Below are 26,251 nucleotides of genomic sequence, written 5' to 3'. Positions count from 1 at the left end.
TGTATCTTTGACGCGAGAAAAACATATGATAATCGGACTGCGTCTCAGTCGACGAGCGAGAAAGTAAACAGCTGTTTTCCGCGTTGCCTCGAGCCCGAGTAATTTTTGTAATTTTGTAGCCGCGCAAATTAAAGCTGTTATTTTTAATTATTAATCAAGTATTTTGTTTTATTTCGTGCATCTATGAACACGGGAAAGATATTTTTTTTTTTGAAAACAAATTATCTCACATTAAAATAAATTAAGAAATATAAAAAAGTACAGAGTTTACGTTCTGTACACGTTCTGTTAAAACAATTAATTTTTCTCTGCTTACTTTAGTCGGTAATTTTTACGTTTAATTTGTAGTTTTAGGTAGGGGTTTGAAACAAATAAATATATACACACATGCTAGCATAAAAAATATGAGTATTTATGTGGTATATTAACAATATACAGAGCTTATAAGTACAAAACGCTAAAGAGATATTTTTCTTACATCTAATCCCACTCTCCAATATACATAGCACGCGGAGTCGGAGGTATTACGCCTCTTGTTGGGATCGGTAACCTTCCGTATATGTGGTTGTACGGTGACTCGTTCCTGATGTCCGAATCTGAGAAAGTACAGTAATAATTATTGCTAAATATATAAATCACTATTTTAAAGTATAAGACATTTAAAAAGTATGTTGTAGAATAGTTTATGCGACTACATTAAATAAAAAAAGAGAATAAAAATAATATATAAAACACTGAAATCACACATGAACGGGTCGGGAGACTGTTGTCGATGTGTACTACAATAAAAATTAACGTCTTTGTGTTGGACTAATCTATTTATATGTCGATACTTATAACAAATATAAATTTCTATATAAAAAAACTGTAGAAAGATAAATTATCGTATAATTTTACTCACCAAGTCCGCTTTCGAAGCTTCTGGCATGATACATAATGGGTGGCCGATGTGCAGGTAGATGTCCGTATATTTGAGAGGATTGACTACTAGCGTACGCGGCGCCCGCGTAGGACGGCGCCGGCTGTGTCCTGGGATGTCCTCGAGGAGGCGGCGGTCCCGTTACTTTACTCTGACCGTTTCTCGCCATTTTCACAAAATTGGGCACGCGCGCTCGCAAACCGCAATAATACGGATCGTCTAGAAACACAAGGATTGCGATGCAAAGCTTTCAAATTTAATTTTCTGGATACATGTTATGTATACAATTTTTTTAAATTGTTTGTAAACATAAGAACACGTTTTACCAACCATATTTTTTTCTATCGTCGTGTTTACTTCGCTTCTCATCGTTCATTATGGGATGTTTTATCGCTCTGCTGTAATCGTCCTCTATATCGTCGTAGTCAGGCTGCAACGATATAAGACATGACACATGACAAAAACATGACACTTATTGCTCGTCAACATGATACACGGAGAGATGCGCGTATACATAAAACGTTTTTTAATACTCACTTTGGGAATACCATGGCCGTAGAGATTCTCTCTAGGAGGCAATTTCGGTGGTTTTTCCGCGCGGCGCTGCTGGTAACTCGTTGATTGCACGTAGATCTGCTCCCGTGAATCTCTGTCCGTTGACATTATTTCGCTAGGACCTACGGACGACACGCCGGCCACGCTGTAGGGATCTTCGTCCGGAATTGGTATTCTAGGTCTATTCTTTATGTCCACCGGCCTTTGGAGCGCTAAAACTGAAGTACAACAACAAAACAGAGAGATTATTTAAATTATTTGAAATCTGCATTGTTATTATTTAACACCGATTGTGAACTGTCATTCGGACAGTATACCTGGTGGGAGCTTCGATTTGAGCATATCCAGTCCGACTACATTGACGATGAGCACCCAGACCGGACACTGAAGCAAATCGGCTTCCGTTCTCACGAATATTATCGCGCTCAGACATTGCATCTCCAATCGTCGTCTGTCCGGGTAAGCTCTCCGTGTTTCTCGCGATAGATTCGTTTGGAATTTATTCATATCGAACAGCTGGAAAGCGAAAAAAAAACATCATCGCTTAGTATCCGTCAACATTAGAACGCATTAACAATTTTATTTTCAAGAAATAACACAAACAAATACATATTACCGATGCAGAGGAATGTAAATAAATTATCAAGCTATGACTACAACTATGAATTTTAATCTATATTTGTTTACAGGAAGAATATATATATGTATTTATGATATATTTCGCTTTCTTTTCGTATCGAGTGCGCACGCGCGTTGTGTATGATTTCATGCAGATAAGGAGATTTAAATGCCTCTTATTACACGCTTTGGTTGCTCGGGATAGTTTTTTAATGAGAAAAGCGATGGTTTTCTCCGGCAACATGCATTCCCCTCTGAACATCATGATAAAAACCGACGTACCGATTTTCTCGCGCGCGCAAAGCGAAGAAAATCTCGACGCGATTTATGTCTCTTTTCAAAGGTTTTTTTTTTCTTCTAATTGAGAGAAACAGAGCCACACCTTGCGCGCGCGGTTGACCTGTTTCGATGCTCTCACCGACAAATGTTTTTTTTTTTTCACGCGAAAAATCCGGATGCGCGCATCCGGACGATCCCGAATACTGGCAAAGAAAACATATTCGATGGTTTTTCACCTTTCCGGGTTTCTCGTGCTCGAGCGCGCCCTGCGAATTCCGTATGATCTCCGAACCGATCGCGTTGTCCTCCTGATTCGTCGATTTGACGTACACGTTGTTCTTGCACAATCTCTTGATGAGAATGTTGCCCTGCTCGTCCATCTTTATCTTCACACCCTGATTAATGTGACGTTTCGCCTCTTCCGTTTTCGGATCCCGCATGGGATTGTCAAATCCACAAAGTCCTATCCTGTAATAACAAATTAACACACCACGTGAATGTAAAAAAAAAAAAACGTGCGTAATAACATGTAATTTTAATTAACGCGACTCCTCGCGTGCTAATTTCTGTGTTTATCTTCATGTAAAATTAAAAAGTAGAAACTGTTTTACGTCATTGTTCATGAACCGCGAATTCCGTAACTTGTTCCAGATTCACCAGCCGGTAAAATTTACAACTTCCGAGAAATTATTGAAACACACAACTGTTTATATATTTTAACGCAAAACTATGTTGTATATAAACAGCGAGAAGAAAACTGTTTTTTTATATTGCTTGTATGTTATATTACCTGAATCCGTCGAATCCGTCGTTCGAGCCGTTTATCGTCAGAACGGGCGCTCTGGCGTACGCTTTCGCGACTCGTCTGTTTCTCTCGAAAACAATTACCTTCGCCCAAATTTCGTCGTCTATTTGATTCCATTTGTCTAAGACTTCCTGTATGTGATCCTAGCAAGCAAACGAATTTTAAGCATGAGAGGTGCCGACATTGAGAAGCACGACATTAAACGTCGCGGTTTTTTACGCAAAAACCCGTTAAAAAAAAAAATGTTACGCGTAATAATAACAAATTACCTTGTACAATTTGTCCAAATTATACCACACGTCTTCCTCGTCTTGATCCTCGTACTGCGATTCCACGAGATTATCTCGCGAGCGCGAAAGTATCTTCCGTCTCGACACCATTTTGTGCGACTTGATATTTAATCTGAAAACAAAAGACACATAAAGGGGAGCTAAAATTTATTTTCTGCTTCATTTCGAGTGAGAAGAAAAAATCTGGCTGACAAGTTGAAAGATATCGCGGTTGTGAAACTCTTCGCTTTTTTTTTTTTTTTTTTTTGAAACGCGCAGACAAGCGACGATTCTCTTTTCTCGTTTTCTTTAATCTTGCATTACTTGCAGAAATCATATTCAAACGCGTCTTGTTTTATCACGTCGTTAATTCACGCGCGTTCCAAAGTAAAAAGAAAAAAAAAAAAAGAACCGCATGACTTCTAACTTCATACCAGACTGTACATTTTTGAGCGACCGTCGAACATAAAAGAAAACGAGAGAGAGAATCGAAGTATTGTGTATTGTTCAAATAAACAAACTTCTTGTCTGTCATTATTTTGACGCCGCGTCATCTTGATTCTCATGAATGAACGCAACAAGTTCAACGTAAGCATAAGTATCTTCATAAACAAATTTCATTGGCGCATTCCATATACAGGATGAACGTTTAGCGCGCGCGCGCGCGCAACGTAAAACGGAAGATATGAGGAAAAGAAATCTCGGGTCCCACGCTCGAAACGGCGCCTGAGTATTTAACGTCCGATATCACACAGACACGTTGCTATCAGCGGTTGTATGGCTTATTTTGCCAGTCGCTTCGCAGATATAACGCGAAGCGACTTGCGACCGGATGGCGAAGGTGAAAAAAAAAATCGTTGCCGCGATTTACGGGACATATTCGACATGACTCCACGTAACGCAATTCGCAGCACGTATAGAGGCACGCATGCGTGCGTGCATATACACGCGTATGTGCGATAGTGGGCGGAACTTAAATCCGGCTTCGTAACGTGACGTCATTTCAGCTGATCTTCACGTCCGAGGGAATTATGTGTAATGCCATTTCGCTATTTTCTCCGTCGTTGACCTTTTCTGATCCTGACGAGGTTCATTGTAATGAACATCAATCGCGGAGAAAATTCTTTGAATTTTCTAGTACACGCCGTAATGTCTCTCTGTCTCTCTCTCTGTCTCTCTCTCTTTCTCTGTCATCCTTGTGAATTATTACGAAAATTAAGAATTACTTTCGATTAAACATAAATTTACTTTTAATAAAAGGGTACGGCACAATTACAAGATAAATAATATCACAAGAATGTAAAAGTACGCGTACAATCAAGAATGCACGTATAAATTGGTCTCGTTCCAATTAATTTTGAGGAAATTTGTTTTTGTTCCGGCTCTCTTGGAAAGAAATGCGAAAGTCAGGAAACACAACGTTGCTTCTCTCTGAGGAATTTAAGAAAATTTATGCGAGAGTGGACAAGTCGGATTTATCGAAGCGACATTAGACGCAGGTGGAGCACGCTTGATTTACCGCGAGCTTCCGGCATCGCGAAAATGTTATTAGATGCGTTATCGCTGACTATGACCGACTATTCGAATTGACTTTCACAATTCCACTTCTTCGCGCGCAAATCTTTTATAGTCGCATCTTAATGAAGAAAAAAGTAGACACAAATCTCTCTCTCTTTCTCTCTCCTTTTCATTTCTTTTTACAACTTTGAAGTGCACCGATCCACTTAACAAAACAATTTGAAGCAATTTGAAGCAATTTCATTCTGTTCTAGTTTTATTTTATTGTATTCTACATTTCCAATTCCTAAGTATCATCTTCTTGAGTATGCTTTTTTGATAAAAAATAATAAAAAAAATATTTACCTGTACTTAAAATAGGAGGGATTGTTCCGAAGATATATTCACGTGTCCGCTCGACGTCGAGAAACTTGCACATCGAGACTCGCGAGACTCACTGATCGTCTCGTGTCGTTTCGAACGTTACTTCCCGATATATAAATCGATACACCGTACCCGCTATTTAATCGTAACTTCAAACGCATTCAATGCGTGTGGATACAACGCGCCTCGTATGGGCGAAGATACCGTAATGTCGTTTAAGTAGTTACGGCACGCAACAGTCGGACGGTCGTTCGTCCGGGTTAAATCCCCGAAAAACGCGTAGCGCGTCGTCCGACACGTTACCGTCGACGAGAAGGTCGGATTCCGATCACCTCACAGCTCAAACCGGTGGAATTTCGCGCGTCAAGGCGACAACCTCATCGATGTCTCATCGGAAAGACGCGTGACGGAAACAATCAGCGTGACAAAAAAAAATACCAAAAGAAACCGCGCGTTCGACGCGAACTCTCTCTCTCTCTCTCTCTCTCTCTCTCTCTCTCTCTCTCTCTCTCTCTCTCTCTCCCTGCGACCTGCGACAAGATAAAATGGCGAGTGAGATACAGGTTTCGTGATTGACGGGGATTTCCGAAAGTGTCGTGTCCAGTACTAGGTATACGGGGTTTCGGGTGTGGATCGAACGCGGCCGAGAGCCGCAAGTCGCGGTTGACTGATTTGACGGTGTTTAGAAAGAAGTCGAGCGCGACTTTCATTTACTTCGACGGCTCCACGGTTGCGGAAAATAAATTAAATCTCTCAGATCTCTTCGATCTCGTTAAAATAGTGACGAGAATATATGAAAAAGATGCGCGCTTACCGATCAGAATGTTACATCAAATACATCAAGATGTTATTAAACATTGAGAGATAAATAAAAAAAAACTCAAGCATGTATGTAAAAAAAAAAAAAAATATGTATAATATATACGTAAAAACATTTGATAAATTTCTTACTTGTATTTTTTTTATAAATTGCATAAAGTTTAGTTTGTTTTACAAATTTTCTCGTGTCTTCGATTTCAAAGAAGTAGGTTTCAGATGTTTTGGCGAAAAAAATCATTTTTTGTGAGACAATCATTCTCTCGCGAGACAGAGAGAGAATTTTAGAACAAAAGTGTTTGTTTGTTTGTTTTTTTTTTACAGCGATATCGAAGATAAGAAGAAAATAATTGACGTAATGATGCAACATTTACGTAACAACTGAACGTTCTTTGTAGCGAGCGGCGGTGAAAGAGTCTCCGCGTTTGTGAAAGAGCGAGCGTGGTTGGCCATCTACCATCTGCTTAGGGAAAAGAGAATTATAATTCTAAACAAGAGAATGCAATAAAGAAAAAAACGAATCGTCAAATATTTCTGACTCACAAGCACAACGATTTTCTATTCTCCTGTGACGACGATTTCGCAACACGGTTCTCCACGTAGTAGCAGCGGGTGCCTCATGGCGCTTGTCCATTATCTCACCGCGGGGCACAAAATCGCGTACGAATAATAACTCGCCATCTGTTTCGCGCGTACGACGCGCGCATAACGTCTCTCGTTTCTGCGTGTACGTTCACAGAAAATTATTTACCGTTTCGTAACAAAATCTCGAGATACTGTCTGGTGGAAAAAAAAAAGACAAGGGAAAGATTTGGTTTTTTTTTTTTCCCCCCCCCAGACTCTCTCGATCGAATTCGTTTAGCGCGCTTGAATTCGATTATTCCGCGGTTTTGACCAAAGCGCGGAGAAAACAAACACACGAGCGACCAATTCTCCGCTTTCGGCTTTACGAACGAAGCGTACGCGAAATACGAACGAACGAATGCCTGTGCTCGGTCGCCACCAGAATTTCCCTGAAACTGCTTTCACTTCTCCGAAGAATGCGAAGGCTGTTGTACACGACCAACGGCGGCGTCTAACACGGCCTGTGGCCGGGGTATATACACACACACCGAAGGACCCCCACCTTCCCGTTCTCTCTCCGAGAAATCGGCGGCGTGGCCGCCACTCTCGGAGGTTCGATGATGGTGTACGTTCGCGCGCGGCACGTACAAACACACACGCGCACTTTCCTACCATTCGCACGCTCTTTCTCTCCTCCACCTCTCTCCGTTCGATTCTCGAGATCGCTGTTTCACCGCCTCCTCTGTGTGTTTCCCCGTTTCTCCGCGATTCTCTTCAACTTTTCAACATTCGTCTCTTCTCCGTTCTCCGGGGCTGTGTTACGAGGGTGTCACGTCTCTTCTCCTCCCTTAAGACGCGTTTTACCTCCTCATTCCTTTATCTCGTGAGGAATCTCTTTCAATTCTCCATTCCTCCTTCGTGTATTTCTTCATGTATTCTTGATTTTTTTTCTCTCTCTCTTTCTGATTCTATCGGCTCTTTAAATCAGCGTTTTTTCTCTTTGCTTCTTCTCTTTATCTTCTTCCATTATTTTTATGCGCTTTTTTTATCGTAATTTTTGTCAGTCTCTCGTGTGTCTTTTTTCCTTTTTTGCTTCTCTCTCTCTCTTTGTCTTCGCTTTCATCGCGCATCTTCTCTTATGACTTGTTCTTCACATTTGTGTCGTGAGTCTTTGTTCGCTAATTTGCCTTATCATTTTGTCGCATTCTTTCCGATAATTTCTGTCTACATTTCTTCTTCTTTTCCTCCTCCTCCTCCTCCTCCTCCTCCCACCTCGCTTTTATACCCTTTTCTTCCTTTCATCCGCCATTCTATCTCGCACTACTTTATTCCTCACTCTCGCCCATTCGCTCATTGTCTTTCTCACTCGTGCTCGTTTACGATCTCCGTCTCCGTCTCTCTCTCTCTCTCTCTTTCTCTCTCTTTCTCTTCTTTCGCCAAGCCTCACTCAACTCGCCGAGTGACTTCGATGAGTGCAACACAGCGAGTTTTCAAGCAGTGGAAGGAAACTGGTTATACTCGGCCAAGTATTCACGCACACACATTGCACCATTCTTCATGGAAAGACAACCCTGTCGCGAAACACACCTACGTCGTATAAGTGTTTAAAACGACGAAAGAAGCGCGCTGAGCTACAATTAAGGGAGTGTGAGAATTAAGCGCGGGACTTTTGCGCGTATACGACACGCCGATCATTCGTGTCGCTAATAAATCTGTGTGCGGCTCTATCGAGAGAGAAACTTCGACGTCTCTGTTCAATTCGCACATTCAATTACGAACTCGATGAAGAAAAAACGCCAATGACGAGTAACGGCGGCAAAATGCCATTCGTGTACGACAATTCCTATCATCCGTAACAGATTGTTTTTCTTCTCGCGGGAGGCTTTCATAGAAATAAATTTATAAACTTTGTAACAAGTTACTTAACATCCAATTAATGATCCGTGATGATGACGACGACGATGATGATGATGATAATGATGATGACACAGACTTGATTGTATTCGAAATAAGTTTGGCCGTGTGTTTTTTTTTTTTACAAGCGTCGGCCTTTTCCTCGATCTCCGACGATAATTATTGTTACACAAGTCTTACGAGATATAAGCGCACAATCGATGCTTCATAAAAGTTACAATCTCCTTTCTACCACACGTGTGCGAGAAATGGCACAGAAACAGAAGTATGTCTCATCTATTTTTTTCTTTTTTTTTTTTAATTAATAAATTAAAGAGATGTAGAAGCGCGCTACATTTGATATTCGATTCGGGATTTTAACGGTGTCGAAAGAAAATCCGAAATTTAACTCCGTTATTTCGAACTCCGTTATTTTTTATCGATAATATATACAATATATTAAATGTGTGAATTCGAAACACAGAATGTGATTTTCCCACGCAATTGCCAATACCGGTCACATGACTCAATACCCATATATTGACGATCAAGCAATGACAATTTTATTCTGACGACAACTTAGCGCACGTTCGATTCTTTCTCATTTGGATTATCGAGAAACAACGAATATAGATAAATTTTCTCATAAGAAAGTTTCGACGTTTCGAAGCGCTTAGCCGATTCGTAGTTTTAATTTTATTGGCAGAGCCTACGCGATGTGGCAAGCAAGAATCTCTCGTGACGAACTTTGGTGTATTGGTGTTCGTTCGTCGAATTTCTCCTTGAGACTTCATCGAGACGGTCTCTCGGTTTCGGGGGACTGATTTAAAAGGACTTAATCATTAGAACCTTTCACCGTGGAATTCGATTTCGAATCGCGGTAGGAAACGCGGAGCGATCGGCCTTCGATCGTTCGCATTTCTTTTTTTCTTCACGGTAATATGTAACCCGCGTCGCGTCCGAGAAAAACGGAGATTGTGAGACACAATCTCTGTGCATGCGCGAAATGGATAAACAATCGAACGACACGCGGCACGACGCACGTCAAGCGTGAAACACGTTCCACACGCAGCGTGTGTTTAGTGCAGACGTCGTTTCAGACTTAGGTTCGATAGAAAGCAAGGAATTCGCCGCTGCGGAAGCAGGAGTACGCACATATGTATGTATACGCGGTAATACGCAGCTTGCAGTAGGCCGCTTACGGCCTCGCGCGCGCGCGGCGCGGCTTTCACGATTATGCCGGCCGCGCCGCGCCGCTTGCGCGAAAGTCCAATCTCGCAATCGCATCGACTCGCGTGGCGTGGCGCGAATCATAGATCGGAAACCGGTACGGCGATGTCGGTGAGATTACGATTCCCGACCGTTTCCCGGCGAGGGTTTCGATCTCTCTTATCCGATCCGTTTCCGATTTCGTGTAACGCCGCAATGAGACGGAAAATCTCATTGCGCGCCGTCGATCACCTCGCCGCTTTTTTCGTCGGACGAATAAAAAAAAAAAACAAAAAAAAAAAAAAACAAACGCGAGACACACACGTGCGGTTATCGAACATATCGAAGTGCGTGAACTTTGCGCGCGTGAAATTTATACCGATTTTTTTTTTCTTCTCAATCTTTCTGCCCGCGAATACCCGTTTTCGCGATGGGATTCCCCCGAGACCGGATCTGTGCGCGGTTGGCGCATTTTGTGAGATCACGTAAAAACACGCGTATCTTTCTGATAATTAATAACTCTTCGTCCCTTTTTTGACACGACAATTTAACATGAAAAAAAGATTGTGGAGAAATAGGCGCGAGCTAACTTTGCGAGCAGGCGCTGGTAAGAGCCAGGTAAACAGGCCACATGGTTCCACATTTATCATTGATTAACAACGGAGAAAACACATCGATTTGTGTCGGCCCGCCGCTCGGGAGGGGGGCTGCGATTAATAACAACGGAGTTCGTGTTCTAGACCCCTCGGGAATATATCGCTCTCGGAGTTACTCCCTTAAGTGTTGCGCCGTTTTTGTGTGACGACACGCGATTATACCGAAGGAAGGAAAAGGAGAGCGAGAAAACGAGGAGGAAAAAATGTTACGACATCGCGTCGGTCGCGGCGGCGACGGTGGTACAGTAGTTCGCGAAACACGCTTATGCTGTTGCTCTCTTGCGGGACACGCGAAATGAACGGCAGAAATTCCGGTTCACGCGCCCTCGCGAAAAATCACACCACGTCGAGGCCTGCAGCTTTTTCCGACCGACAATTTTTAACGAATCGAGGTTTCGCGCAAAACAAATTCACGAATACACGTACGAATACGTGTCGCGCGCATACGCGCGATAAGGAAACCCGCGAGGAAGGCGTGTGCGTGTCGTCGTTTTAAAATTGCATACGCAGCCGAGCGGCGAAGGAACTCTTCTGCATTAAACCTAGAAGAAAAGAGGGCCTTGACTTCGCGACTGGTTCAGAGCTGAACTGTATCGGCGTTCGGGTGGCACGGTCCGCGAGCAGAACTCACTTTCACATTGCTCGCTCGCCCGATCATTCTCCTTCCTCGCGGCTTCCACGGCAAGAATGTATTGCTGCACGTAAGCAAATGTCGCGCCCACGGTCGGTCGGTGAGCTCGACGACGACGACGACGACGACGACGACGATGATCTAAACGAAACACGACGCGCGGCGTCGTGCGCTCCGATCCGCGCGCACGATCATCCTCGCTGCGAAAATACGTTAGTTGAGGTATGTGTTCTCACATACCTCACGCGTGCATGTAGATTTGTACGCACAGTTGTACTCATTTTTATTGTGTTTGTATTTTTTTTTTTTTTTTTTTTTTTTCACATACGACGTTTCGCCGCGCCGCGCGCTTGACATTCCACCGCTCCGACAGGATTCCCCCGTCGGGAGGTTCCTCGACGAGAAGATGACACTTGCTCACCCTCTCATTCCTGTCACATATAGTTCTCCATATGTCGTGCGCGCGCGCGTTCCCGATTCCGCGATTATCATCTATACGTACCTTTATCGAGTGACAGCGCCTGTTGAGCACGGGCGCCCCGCGATCGCCTCCTCCACCGTCGTGTCTTCAATAATACTCGCGAACTCTTCGGGCACGTCGAGATAGACACTCGCGGTTGCTCGATACACGGCACGTCTCGTCACCGCGCGCGCGCGCGCTCTCACCTATCCATAATCGGCGAAAGTTGCGCTTAGCTCGCGGCACGGCCTGTTCCTCGCGGGGAACAATCCGTCGTCGTCATCCGCGATGTAATATTTCGGCGATATCAGCGAATCACACCGATCATCGGTGACGTCGAAGAACAACGGCTGGTTCTTGCGGCGCGCACTTGAAAAAAAAAAACAAAAATAAAAAAAGAAAAGAAAGAGAACAGAGAAATCTCTGCGAGTATAGGATTTCCACTCGCGACGGCTACGCGCACTTACTGCGGCTGCTTACGCGCGCGCGAGTCCGCGAGCGCGCAAAACGAACATACGAGAGCGAGCAAAACGAGAAGAAGAGAGGATTGTGAATAAAAAAAAAAAAAAAACAAGGAAGAAAACGATTCCCGAGGAGCTTCGTTAAACGTAGTGCGCGCGCTTTTATTCGGCGAGAGAACTTGTCTTCGCTCCGCTCCGCTTTGCCGCCGCTCGCTACCGTAGTGGACCGTTTCAAGTGAGAGTCGGTCCTCGCACAGGAGGACGTTCACCATCTTGGTGAACAAGCGTGCGCGCATGCGCGCGTGCCACCCCCTTGTCTGCCTTCACCGCCGATGACGTCAAAAATAGGACAAGGAGCTGGTGGCCTTTACTGTAAGGTGCGACGCGAAGGGAGGAGGAGGGCCACTGAACTGTCTCTCGATGTCTTCTGTTGCCGACTTCGTCGTCTATTCTTCGCTCTCTCTCTCTCTCTCTTTCTTCTATCCGCCGCCTCCGTCCTTAGCGGATCTCCGACAGGGTCGGGACGACGGATGTTCAACGATGAGGGAGAACTGGAAATGTGTATATAATGATAAAAATGTGCACAATAAATAATAACAAATAACAGATAAAAAAAAATAACAGATAAAAAAAGGTTTTTACAAAAAGTTAGCGACAACATTCGACTTGCAAAGAAAAATTGTCAAACTAAGAACCAAAGAAATTGCAACTTATATCAAAAGATATTTTTACCTAAATCCCTTATGATTTTTCTGAAAAGTAATTTTTTTCACATATGTGTAGTAAGTATAGCAACTCAATTGACATATCAAAAAGTATAGTAGCACGGATTCAAACTAAATTAGTTTCTATATCCACCGAAGCTCACAGCAAAGTGAATGTAACAGCGCGGCAAAAGCATCGTGAGTCGGTGGAATGATCGCTTTCAGTGGCGCCATCTATGGAATAATCTCTGTATCAACCAGAACACCGGCAGACAACGTACAATTTTCCAGAAAACTTGGATCGGATAAACTCGATTTCTCTTTTATCGACTGCGGTCAACTGCACTTTGTAGCGTGGCGCTGCAGCGCGTGTTGTTCGCGAACTTCCCGCCCGAACGAAATTTCATTAACGCGCAGATTTGACGCAAGTTTGACCTTTGCGACTCGAGTCGAGTGTTATATGTTTAAACGATGTGTGGTATTTCTGTTTTCGCATAAATAAATGAAGCAGAAGCGAACAATGAGACTTCGATCGACGTAAAAGTAAGTCTTTTATTTTTAATACGGATTAGAGAATGAGAAAGAGGGAGGAAAGAAAAACATAGTTTTTGCCGATCGAAAATTCGCCTACACAGCTGCCGGCGCGAGGCGCGCACATACTTGAATTTGCATAAAACGATCATCGTGAGCGTATGCACGAGCGTATAACGTTGGGGGGATGACAATCACGGCGAAAGTTTGTAGATGGCGAGAAAAAAAAAAATGGCGAATAAGACGCGGCCAAATATTGTTTCGTCTCGCGCGTTGCTATTTGCGCACTTCTTGCCGACCACCGAAATAAGGAACTCCGACGATAATTCAGCCACAGCTGTCGGGACAGTTTAATAAACTCGGTTGGGAAGACCTTGCGCGAACGAAAAAAAAAAACAACTCCCGCGTATCTCCCGACATTTGTATCGTGCAAAAAAGAGAGGCCGATTGTGTTTCTCCATTTCCCGCGATATCGATCTCGCGCGCGCGATTACATTAACAAATATTTTTTTTTTTTTATTATATATATTTTTTTTATTACATTACATATAAATGTGATTCACGTTACATGTAATGTGATTGAGAAATCTCGTGTTACATTTTTTGTTCTGTGATTTCAAAAACTGTCGCTCTAGAGGGACATAGAGTCGGTGTACACGGGTGTAATTTCGACGCTGATTTTCGAATGTTGCGATTATTAAGCGTCACACAGCCACGAGACAAGATAATATCACAGTTGTGCGTGCTATTCCTTCGAAATGAAATCTGTGCCGGCAGATTCGCTGGCCTCCGCAGTCCTCCCTCCTCCTCGGTCCTTCCCCGAGATCCCTCCCTCCCACCCACCCACGGGAGATCTGGGAGCAATGTTGCTAATTACTACATACCACTGAATGCGGCATAACCCGCGACCCATGAATTCCACTGCGCTGTAGCCGATGGTGTACAGTCGCAAGAGTCAGTTTTCATCCGTGTAATTTGTGGAAATTGCGGTTTCCTATGAGCGCGAGAAGCAAACTGATAATACACTGCCGAATCGCGTCACAGTTTCGCTGCAACACTTACCATTTACACTCGCGCGCACGATGCGAGCAGAAAGGCGAGAGAAAAGTAAAAATGCGGTCTTTTCTAAACGCGTGCAAATTCGATAATTTTCTCGTCGCAACAGTGAGAGAAACAACACGTTATATTTTAATTTGTCTCTCACCTAACGTCAATACGTTTTTGTTGACGTACATCTAGCGAGTCACATGTCGCCTTTTATTTAATTTTGTTTTTTTGTATTTCATTTCTGAAGATGATCCCACCCGGGGATCGAAACGTTAAGTTTTGAATAAAATATTTACAAAAAGAATTTTACACGCTGTCAAGCCGTGTTCAGGCTCTCATTGGCCAATTTTTTCCTCAAGTTTTTTTCGATAATCTTACTTTAATTTTTAACAAACAATTTTGCAAACGCCAACAAAACAGAAAAAAATAGCCATGTGTAAATTTGTGTGTTTTTGGAAATTTTAGATTTATCTTGAAAAATATTCCGTTAAAATGTTTCCGTTTCTTAAAATGTTCTGTTTCCGTTTTGTTTTGAAACGTGCGTATGATCCCTGGCAGTACACAGACGATGTTACCACGGGGTAGAGGATATGTCTTGAAAAAGTTTTCGGCGAAAAGTTCTCAACAGATGTTATATTCTTCGTTATGCCAAAGGTATATTCCAAAGGGCATAATTTAAAGAAGTTTCTTCGAAAGAGAGAGAGGTTGTCGCGAACTACTAGCGCGGCAGCCAAACGAAAATCCAGTTTAAATGTATAAGAGTATGTAAATGATAGGAGCTACTACCGCTAGTGGAGTTCATTATAACCGGTATGGTGCGACCACAAAATTGTTCGCGAGAACTTTTGTGAATGGCAGTTAATTATAATTAATTCCGTATTGTCTACTCGACAGCTCGTGCTAATTCCTTGCTGCCGACGAATCGCACGCAAACGCCACCGTGAAGTTTCAGTTAGCACTCTCTCTTGCGCAGAGACAAATTATTACGAATGTTCAATTAAATCGTGCGTTTTCAAATTACCTTCCCGCGCGCAACCACCAATCTTTGCGACAGATTTTCCGCAACGCGCGCACCTCTCTCTCTCTCTCTCTCTTCTCCGTCGATCTTTTTGCGCATCCCGTAACAAATTGTTTCGTTTTAATTTTCCCTCTTTATTCTTTCGCTTTGAGAAAAGAGAGAAACTCAACAAACAAAAACGCAAGAACGCTGTTATTATGACTCGAGGATTGTTCGGAAGTAATATGAAGAAAACACGTGGAATGGGAAATTAAACGCGGCGCGGTTGATTCGAGATTGTACATCGTGAAGTACGATACAATTCGATTCGACGCAAGTGCCCCGATGCTCTGTATCCGCAATTAGAACGATTTCGCGAGTTTAATTCCGCAGAATTAGAAGTGCGGAACTGGTTCTTCTCTCATCCGAGCAACTCTCGGAAATTTCAAGAGTTTATCCTGACGGAGGGAGGGAGAGAGGGAGGGAAGAAGGAAGGGTGGGAGGGAGGGAGGGAGAACGAGAGAAGGATTACACCAGAAGAAAAAGGGGTGGCGCAGAAAAGGATGGCCGTCTCTCTCTCCTCTGAAAGAAAAAGAAAAACAGAAAGATAAACTTTGTTTTTGGAATAGCCTCTCCTATTCTTTCGCTATTTCATAGCGAGTTTCGCAATGATATTGAAAAGTAAGACGACGTTGGTGTTACCGAGCAATTTTATCATTATGCAAATGAGAGAAACAACAATTGCTCGCTGTATATTGTCATTGTTTTCGTTTTTTCCATTTCAGAAAACTTTCAAAAACTGCACGCGCACAAATATCGAAAAAAAAAACTTTGTGTTATATATTTCATATAATTTATAAACAACTTATTTGTATAAATTATAAAATTTCGTCGCGATTTTGCATCAATTTTAATCACGTTGTTTTAAGAGGAAAATGATGTTCCGCGATAAAATTGCGCGTTTAATATCGTTAAAAATAGGCATTTCGGTCGAAATGGCAGAAGAGTTCACACATATTTAAAATATTGGAATAACGTTTATCGACACACCTGTGCGGTCCCTGAGTGTTAATGCGGACGGGCGAATTAAACTTTCGCGCTGATATTTGCTTACACGGCGCGGCCGAAAAGATTTAACCTTAATGGAAATACCGAAAGAGAGAGAAAGAGAGAGAGAGAGAAAGAGAGAGAGAGAGAGAGTATATTGCAGGAACGGAAATGTATAGGCCCAACAAATTGCCGCGGCAGTGTGTGCGAAATAATAAGGTAATTGTTATGCCGCGGCACGGGGTAGGCGGAGGATCTGAGCTTCCATGTCTTCGATAAGACACGACTCTGGGGCACACACTTAACGAACTTAACTTTCCCGCGATCGTATGGGCATCTAGTTTTCGACGCCGCGATATCCGCGGATATAATGAGGAGAATGTAATATAAAACTTCCGACCTGTCGTCGGAATAATAAGGATAATAAACATTGTGCGCGCCCGAGTAGCGATTCAGCGGGCGCGCGATATAGTCTTCGTTTACATTGCAGTTGTTATGAGTATGTTAATTGAATAAATATACCGTAAGGACGTATAACGCTTTCCCGCGCAGTCCCGGGAATGCTCAGTAGTTTTGATGGAATACCTAAGTACATAACACGTAATACCTGTCTCTTTCATCCCCCGACGACGCGGTGGTAAAACCGCACACAGGAGGGAAACTTCGGGTCTTGTCTCCTCGCGCGAGGCCGCGTGATTTATTATACAAATTCTTTTACACGTGTGTACATATATATATATATATATAATTTTTATATCACCTCATCGCGGTTGTTTACACATCTCGTTTTCTTTATGGTTGGGATTAAAAAAAAGAAGAGAATAAAAGTGATCGTTCGTATTTTTTTTTTTTTACTTTATCGCCGTATACACTTCGATCACAATTTAATTTCCCAAAATAAATGACCGGTTTGTTCTTCCGTTAATTAATTCGATCGAAGTGCGAGAAAGACGTTAAAAATTTGTTTTGACGTGCGAGCGATGTACGGGCGAATGTGAGCGCGAGTATAAGTAAGTGTAACGAGCAAAGTAACGAGACAGCAGAGAGACAGGCGGGGAAGTGTGACAACAGGATCGCCACGTCGTTAAGTAAGAAGTCAGCATGTCAGATATAATATACGTCATAACCGCGCGGGCGTTGCAACTCGGGAGAGACGCGAGACGAGACGGAGGACACCGAAAGGTACCGCGGAGGGGGGAGGAGGGAGGGAAGGAGGGAGGGGGGGAGGTGATGACACGGATCGAAGGTAAGTAATTAAAATGGAATCCGACCGCATCGTAACCGCCCGTGGGGTGACTACGACGTGCGTAGAACATCCCCGGTCGAATGGAACTGCGATTACAATTCCAGAATGCTGGCGAACAGGCGAAAAGCCGTTATATCCGCGCGTACGCGGGTCAACTGCCAGCACGGGTTCTCTGGCCCCGTTTACTCCTCCACTTCTATCCGTTTCCTGCCATCGTCCTCTACCTTACACTCCAATATCCGCACCTCTCCCTTTCTTCGGTTTCTCGCCACTTCCCTCTCTTTCATTCTCTCTCGCTTTCTCTCTCTCTCTCTCCCAACGTACACACACAAACATACACATACAAATACACACACATACAAACACACACACACACACACACCATCGTCGTCAGCTACAGCACTGGAATTCGAATTGTAATTTCTAACCGCGCGACTACGCACGAGCCATTACCTTGCCGTTCGAAATTCGTAAACGGATTGCGGATTCCCGGACTTCCACGCGGCTCGCACTAAGAATCCATCCCAACGGAAGCTCCCGTGCCGAATATGCATGATACGTGCCGCCGCAGAGAACCGGCGCTCTCTTCGTTTGGTTCGCCTTGTGTCATATTTCGGCTTATATACCAATATGGAATTCCCTCGCATTTGCTCTCATCGTCGCTCCCGCATTGAAATGCTCTCCCGTGAAAGAGAACCGCGCATTCGCGCTGTGATTCACGGAATGCGTATACATACGTCGTCAGTGTGTATATATGGAGGTACACAGATTAACTCGTTAAATTTCAATTTTCCAAGAAAATCAAAACTTTTTTCTCTTGCTATACAAAGTTAAGTTTTTTTTTTCGACAGGATGGTGAAGTAAGTTTTATTAACTTTTTCGATCTTACTTGCTGTACTTATTAAAAATAACAATTTTAGAGAACTTTTTGATTTGAAAATTTATTAAGAAAGTACCAGTTAAGTTTCGGTTCTCTCTCTTTTTTTTCTTTTTTTTTTTATTTCTAACGTGTGCTGTACATTTACGCTCTTTCAGAGAAACTACTTGTTCGCTCTTACTTATCGGAACATCACAATGTGGGCCAGAGAATTGAATGAAACATGCTTAACTTCTTCTTGATATCACACATAAAAGAAGAACGTGCGGAACTTTCGGTCATCTTCCGCGGGTAAGGAGATTTTCTTGTTCGTCTGTCAAATGTAATCTCGAAATAATTACGAACTCTCGTTATATCAATCGTTCTATCGCGGGAAACATCAATTATATAAGATACCGAATGAGCGACACGAGAGACTGGTGCGGAAAAGTTATCCACTTCTCGTGACACGAGAGAACGAGTATATTTTTTTCGGTGATTTTCTCTCGGGGGAAAAAAACCACCTTGAATGTGGTTGAACGAAAGAAAGGAGGTCATTGAAGAAAAGAGAAGCTCGGATGAATGGTCGACAAAAATGCCTTGGTGGAGGCGGGTCGCTCATCGCCTAGGTCCGTATTATTAGTGCCGTAAAAGAGACCAACACGGAGAGCGAGTTAGAGAGTGAATTTAATTCATAATCTGTTGCAATACCTACTTGCCCGGGCGACTCGGCTCATCAAGCTTTCATGAATCTTTTTTCTCTTCGATTTCTTTTGCTTTCTTTTGTTCGGTGTGGTTTCGAATAATATCTCTCGTGATTTTTCACAATTAATTTTGCTCCCTAATAAGCGACGCGATAATTATCCGTTTTTTTTTTTAAAGCGGTATCGAGAAATATCAAATAGATACGCTGGTATATATATATATATTCCAACAAATTGGATGTGCAAGATCTAAATTAAAACGTTTAGCTCTATAAATTTTTGAAGATCGAAAATTTTTCTAGAACACATTTTACTTTTGTGCATATCTTATTTACGTGCAATTGCAACATTTTTCATCATGATCATAAAAAAAAAAAAAACAAAGTATCTAACACACGTATAGTTGTTAAATTTGAACAAAACGAAGCGCTCAATCTGTCGAATTAAACATCGCTAGACGTGATCTCGTACTATAATTCTCGGACGGGATATAGCGTAGTTTTTAATTAGCGACCGCTTTGAGCTTATACAAGCTTATAAACTGATAGCAACTTGTCAGCGGAAAACGTCGTGTTATATACGTAACAGTTCGCAAGCCGTTCTTGAGGTCGGGAATTAATCCTCCGGTTAGTATGCCGAATCACGGCTTGTTACAACGTTAGTGACAATAAACTGGCGAAATATTGTGCAAAGGTTGACATATTCCGTTCGCTGCTTCGCGCTATCTTTGCCCATAACCGACGCCGACGTATCCAATTGTTGAACTTTCATGCCGTCCGCCCCCGCATAAACACACAGTCGGCCCGATTTAATCCGTCGATGATAGATAACGTCTTGGTTGGCGGATTTGCGCGATTCCACCCGCGGTCTGAATGTTCCGCGAGGACTCAGCGCTTTTTCTCTCAGCATCTCGTACGATAACACACACATGTATACGTATATATATCTCACTTACCTTTGAAAGAGAAAGAATTGTGTTGATAGATGAAACATTTGGAGTTTCTTTGTGATTGCTTTCTCGTATCTTGGTGCGTAGATGTTTGATTTTAATAAATAAATAAAAGATTAATTAACGACTTGATAATTATTCACACATATTAGTGCCGTATATATATTACAGTCAAAGAAACATTTATAACGCGCCGACGTGGTAAAAACTGCACGCATATTTTAAGCATAACTCAGATATCTACACGCGTGAGAATTATCTTCGAGTTTATTATTTTGAATTAGTAGATTTTCAAAAGTTTTGAGGAAAAATTTCGAAATCGAAATTATTTACGCGCTTATTTACCATACAATATTTACTTTGTTAAATTGTGTGTGTTTATGAAGAGGAAGACACACAGTTTATTTATCACAAGAAGATAAAAAAATGAAGGAAACAGGGACATAAGAGAGAGAGAAAAGAAACACCGCAAAGTTTTTTTTTTTTTTTTTTTACGTATTTCTTGTTTTATTACATATGTCGAGCATGTTCATAAGAATCCCTCATTTTCTTTTTCTTTGTTTTCTTGTAAATAACAACATTCAACTCAACGACGCAAAGCACATAATATATATTATATAATAATATATATATAACATATATATATATATATATTCAATATAGTCCCCCAATATAGTAAATTCGTATATATATATATATATTTTGTATTTTTTCATATATTTATAATTTTCGTGTGTGTTATGTATACATATATACCTTCGCGTTTTTATAATACGTCTCCTCATACGCACTTATAACGCTAAGACGGCGAACTTTTTCACGTTTTCGATTCGCATATTTAATCTCTGTAGGCTACAGTCAAAATATCTCTCGCTAAGATTTACCCTTCTGCGTGTTTTCTCACGTGGGAAACGACGGCGTTTACACGAAAGAACCAAACGGCGAAACTCGCGAAACGAAAAAACGGACTAATGATGTTCGTGCACGCCGCATATCTTTTTTTTTTTTTTTTTTGCAGGCAATGAAGCTTACTCTCTACGTATAATTTTTTTTTTTTTTTTTTTATCACTTGTATACTCGTATTTACAGTCAGCCGACAATAACGAGTCACCGCAGTTACAGCGTTCTTAGACCGATAAGTCAAATAATTCCGCGTCGCATTTTCCTTTAACTGTTAGAAATTCATATACTTCGTTTATTTAAAAAAATTGATGCGTGTATGATTTTTTTTTTTTGACCTATATAAATCCTCGATTTTCACGCTGTGATTCGCGACAAACGCGTGGATGGTGTTTGCGCGAGAGAACGCGATTTTATTTTTTTAGATTAATAAAATTCGGATAACAAATATTGTGTGATATCGCAGCAGCTAGAGGAAAATGGTGCCACGCGTGTGTATACACACGAGCATTTGCCTTACTTACATGCAATCACATACACATACGCGCGAAATATTACACACACATACACATGTGCGATGCAAAACTCTACTTTGCATTAACAAGGGCAGTTTCTCGACAGATATTTCTTTCTCGTGTGACTTTTAGGCACAACCGAAAAGAGAGACCTATTATTATTCTTTTTTGTATCTTCTTGTGGACGAAACTAGTTGAAATGTTAAAAGGACTCTCTCGAATCTTAACGCGTTTTAAGATTATAAAACACGTTACGTAAAAACATTATTAAATCTAGTATAACTCTCTCTCTCTCTCTCTTTCTCTCTCTCTCTCTTTCTTTCTCTCTCTCTTTCTCTCTCTTTCTCTACATATATACATGTACGCCAAAATTTTTAAAACTATCTAATCGGCCGTGCCTATGGGGTGCTTATAGAGATATAAAAAAGAGTTGTCCCGCTTTTTTTATGGTTTCTCCCTATAAACATGTGAAAAGTACTCGACTATAATATTTGTTTGACAATCGTGAGTTCTTTCTTCCATGTTGCAGCGAAATGCCAATTACCGCACACAGAAATAAATGACATCCACGTGTTCCCGCGCTACAGAATATCAACACACACTACGCGATGCGTGTTTCGATATATCGTTGCGCTCGCAAGTAGAAAAAAGCCTGTGTGTGATTGCAGAACAGATTTACAGATTGCACTCGATGCGACAATCGCGATGTTGTATCGCGTGGTCCAAAAGCGCGCGCGCGGTATATATTCTCTTTCCCCTCCCCCTCCCCTCCTATGCTGAATGCTTATGACTTTTAAAGTCAGAAGACTACGAGGTAGTCTCGCGAATGATACGATTACAGACCTCATCAGAGTAAGTCTGCGTAATCCCTAAGTCGAGCCGTTCCCTTCTTTAATCCATAGCGGGCATTAACTCCTTTGCGCGCAGAGTGCAGGGACTCTCTCGAACCTGTTGCTTTAAACAAGATGTACGCTGAATAATGGATATTCCTAAGTAGTTCGAAGTTCGCTTAAAACCGACATGGCACATAGCTTTTCGGCGTGAGAATAAATCATCGATTTGATCGATTAACGCGTAAACAAAATGTGATACCGCGACACAACGGACCCGAACGTCTTTCGTCATCCGATCTCTGATTTTTATTCGACAATTAATTTTGTTTCTTCATCAAATTGCGTCAAAATCACGATCGTTAAATCGCGAAGAAAACTTTGAAGTAAAAATAAAAAAAACTCAAGAGAGTTTATTTTATCTTGTACAAGAGAGAACTCTGAATTAAATATGAAAATCAATTAATTAGTTTCTTGTCGCGCGCGGCGCTGGAAAATTTCTTAAATTTTTAAATTTCCAATTTATTGATAAACATGTACGAATAATAGAGATCTTGTCTCTCTCTCGCTTGTATCGACCTGAAAGAAAGAAGAACTGGCGCTTTTAGAATATATACCGAAGGATGATACCGTGTCTCGAATTGACTCGAAAACGCTTCCACCTAACAGCATTCGACTTGCGCTCGTTACGATGTATCTTCGTTTCGTGTCTGCCGCGAAGTTTCCAGTTTCCCTTTTTTTTTTTTTTTTTTTTACCGCGCTTCTTTCGAAGCCGCCTCTTGAGAAGAGAACAATTTCTCCGTACCGAATCTGACGTTTTAATCTCAAGTATCCAGATGGGATCCATGATTTTCTACGTAAGAGAGAGCGTGGGTATATATAGAAAACGAAAGGGAGGAAAAATTGAGGCAAATTTAGAACGTACTTGGCAGTGTATAGAAAATATGCTTCAAACAAGAAGGGAAAAGAGATTCAAACGCGTCGTATATATGATCGAACTGTTCAAACTCATGAAACACTTTTTGAGATCGAAACATTTGAATTTCCAATTCGAACGTACTTAACATTCATATTCGATTTTGAATACGTAAAGAAAGAAAAAAAGAGTTGTTGTCGGTAGCGGAGGAATAAATAAAATATCGCACACATGTTCTTTTGAATTTAGACGATCCGAACATTTAATCTTGAGATTCGAACCGTTCGATCGTTAAAAGCTTTCGAACACTACATAGTGGAAAGGAGGATTGTCACAGGAAGTATAATGCATATAAAAAGATGAAAAAAAAAACGCGGAGTTTTGATGGTGAAGGGATAATTTCCGCAACGTCATGATTTTTGGGGTTTGCGAGCACACACTCTCTTATACGTATTTAATACATAGAAAAACCGTGCTGTAACGATGCAGTTTGAATTGATCATGCGCGAGACCAATGAAAAATTCAAATATCGGCAAGGGGAATTTGTTTTTACAAGTGCCACTAATTTTTATGAAATTTTTATCCGAGACAGAGATCACACAATTACACACTTTCAAAAACATAATAGTTCTTCTACGTCAAAATAAAGAGGTCTTGTGTGTAGGTGAATGTGTGTGTATGTGTGTGTGTGTGTGTGTGTGTGGAGAGAAAACAAACGTTGTTCGAAGAGACATAAAAAACGGTGAGAAATTAGTTTAGCTCGGTGAAATTTTAATTCAGTATTATAAGCTCGAACGGTTACGTTTTGATATTTCGGAATAAAATACCAGTTCGCGCGACTAAAATTCTTTTACAATGTTCATTCTCTCTTTCTCTCTCTCTCTCTCTCTCTTTCACGTTCAAAATTGCACTCACGGAGACGAGAACACTGGTATTTCTCTGTCGACGTCATTGTTTACGGCGTTATACAATATATTACACTGAAAGCGATAGTCGTTGCACTTTTGTTAATATTCCATCTTCCGTTCTCATTGTTCCTCCTTCCGTTTTATTCCTTCGTCCAAATCTCTCACCGCACACAATTTTTTTTTCCGGCGAAGAGACCATTTGAATTCTTGGCCACTCGTGGACTCTGTCGCTATACTAACTTGGCACGCGTAAAATTATTCATCTTGTCATTTTTAATACGACACTAACTATACTTTGGGTTAGTCTTTTTGTGTCACTTGTGTACGTGTGTTAACATGCGTGTGTGAGCGAGTGTGTGTATGTCTGTGTTAGTTTTTTATTCTATTTTTTTATTTTTTTTATTTTTTTTATTTTTTTTTATTAATTGAGTCAGTTAATCAAGGAAAATAACACTGACGGTTGTGTCACCGACGTGAGAACTTGAGGATCTCGCTTATCGGATTATCGTTATGGCCAGAGTGAGTAGCAGCAGCGTCATGATCGTCATCGCACTCGTTGCTGAATCTGAAATTAGACGAGATTATTTAAGACAAAACGCGCTTTAAGAGGTTCTAATATCTGAAAAAACAAAAAATCTAGCGGGAATTCGTTGCTTTGCGATAACACGCGAATGAAAAAAAGAGGAAGGGACAGGAGGGGGGTTCTCTCTTACTATTGGTAGTCCGGGGAGATCAATGCACAATCAAGGAGTTCTCGGCTCTAGATTCTGTCGTTACCTCGTTGCAGGAAGGTAGCCGCGAAAGAATTCCTCCCCTTGAACGAGGGAGGGAGAAGGATGAGACGACGAAGACGCGGGGAGAGGTAAAAAGAGAGTAGGTGCCGATGGCCGTCAGACCAAGTGAAGTAGATACAGAACGGAAGAGAGAGAGAGAGAGAGAGAGAGAAAGAGAGAGAGAGAGAGAGAGAGAGAAAGAGAGAGAGAGAGAGAGACGAAGCGGGAGAGGGGAAAAAAGCTCGGAAAAATGGGAAGTCAGTTATTCTTCCGGTTGGGTTGCACGATACCGTTAGCTATTATTCGCTTGGAGAGAAATGTATTCTCCGGCCTTTTCCCGGCCTCACTCATCTCTAATTACGAATCAGAAACAATCCGGTGGGCCGCCGCCTCCGGATCACCCTCCCCCTTTCTTCTCCCGCAGCCTGTTTCCTTCTGTCCTTTCTTCGTCTTGTCGACTCTCATCCAAGAAAGACTCGCAGTAACTTGCCTCTCGACTCTCTTTTCTTTTATACGGTCCCTGCTGCTGTCCCAGGAGAATTCTTTGCTTCGCTACTTTTGTACGATTCTTACCTTCCTTCAATTCGCGATTTCTCGCCCTACTCTCTTGTTCCTCTTCTCCCCCGCCCCCCTCTCTCATCTTTTTTCTTTCTCTGTAGAATGCGCTATATGTATGTTTACAAGATCAATATTTATATCTCATTACACCGGCATATAGAAAAAACTGACTAATTTCGGAGGATTTACAATTGATTTTTTTTCGTGAACTATCTTTGTCGATAAGAACAAAGAAGAAAACGTTGATCCTTTTAAAGTAAAACTTGACAAAAATTTCGCGCTATGCCGCGCGCGGAGCATACAATATATTTCTTTTCGGGCGCAATGACACTTACATGTGGAAACTTGCAGTGTAGTTTTACTCGTTACAGTCCGACCCGCCTTTTTCTATGCAAAATTACCCACTTCTCCGAGACTATCGCGATCGTCCCCGCGGAGAAAACGGATTTTCACACTACGCCATTATGCAAATTCCTTTTAAAAGTAACCGCGGTCGAGCGAGATATTGAGAGACGGTGCGGTGCAGAAAGAGGGCAAGAGAGCGAGATAGCAAGAGAGAAAGAAAGAGAGAGAAAGAGAGATTGAATTACGGAAGAACGGGGTGAAGATGGATCATGGGAGGAGGAAAAAATGCCAACGCGTAGAAAAGAATTATCCGATAATGCCGAAGGCTCAGCGAAATTATGAAAGGTGCTACACTGCTAGTGTCTGACCGGCGCGCTCAGAAATGCGGTAAACGCGGCCGTTTAAATG

The 26,251-nt window shown here is 41.9% G+C and overlaps 2 protein-coding genes across 5 annotated transcripts in view; both read right to left on the bottom strand.

Moving 5' to 3' along the window:
- Positions 1–391: 391 nt before the first annotated feature.
- On the bottom strand, positions 392–12,255 carry LOC109853948. Of its 4 annotated transcripts, XM_020426556.1 has the most exons (10): positions 6,686–7,727; positions 6,600–6,602; positions 3,446–3,578; positions 3,162–3,319; positions 2,608–2,839; positions 1,792–1,990; positions 1,457–1,692; positions 1,250–1,349; positions 902–1,138; positions 392–596 (listed from the first exon to the last, which is right to left on the bottom strand). In XM_020426556.1, the coding sequence occupies exons 3-10, from the start codon at positions 3,554–3,556 to the stop codon at positions 481–483; spliced, it is 1,389 nt and encodes a 462-aa protein (XP_020282145.1). In that variant the 5' UTR covers positions 3,557–3,578; positions 6,600–6,602; positions 6,686–7,727; the 3' UTR covers positions 392–480. The 4 variants fall into 4 exon arrangements, with proteins under 4 accessions (XP_020282145.1, XP_020282142.1, XP_020282143.1 ...); XM_020426553.1 differs by lacking the exons at positions 6,600–6,602; positions 6,686–7,727 and adding an exon at positions 11,598–12,255; XM_020426554.1 differs by lacking the exon at positions 6,600–6,602 and having other exon boundaries at positions 6,686–7,726.
- A 10,588-nt stretch (positions 12,256–22,843) lies between these two features.
- The window catches only part of LOC109853951 (neurotrimin-like), a 144,292-nt gene continuing 140,884 nt past the window's right edge, over positions 22,844–26,251 (bottom strand). The window contains exon 11 of the mRNA XM_020426557.1: positions 22,844–24,732. Within this exon, the coding sequence (XP_020282146.1) occupies positions 24,662–24,732 (71 nt within the window). The 3' untranslated portion in view covers positions 22,844–24,661. The remainder of the gene's footprint in view (positions 24,733–26,251) is intronic.

This window comes from Pseudomyrmex gracilis, unplaced genomic scaffold (genome assembly GCF_002006095.1).
Source record: "Pseudomyrmex gracilis isolate BER0280 unplaced genomic scaffold, ASM200609v1 scaffold_57, whole genome shotgun sequence".
NCBI classification, from domain to species: domain Eukaryota; kingdom Metazoa; phylum Arthropoda; class Insecta; order Hymenoptera; family Formicidae; genus Pseudomyrmex; species Pseudomyrmex gracilis.
Note: the sequence above shows the minus strand (reverse complement) of the source record. Positions and strands in the feature narration are given on the sequence as shown.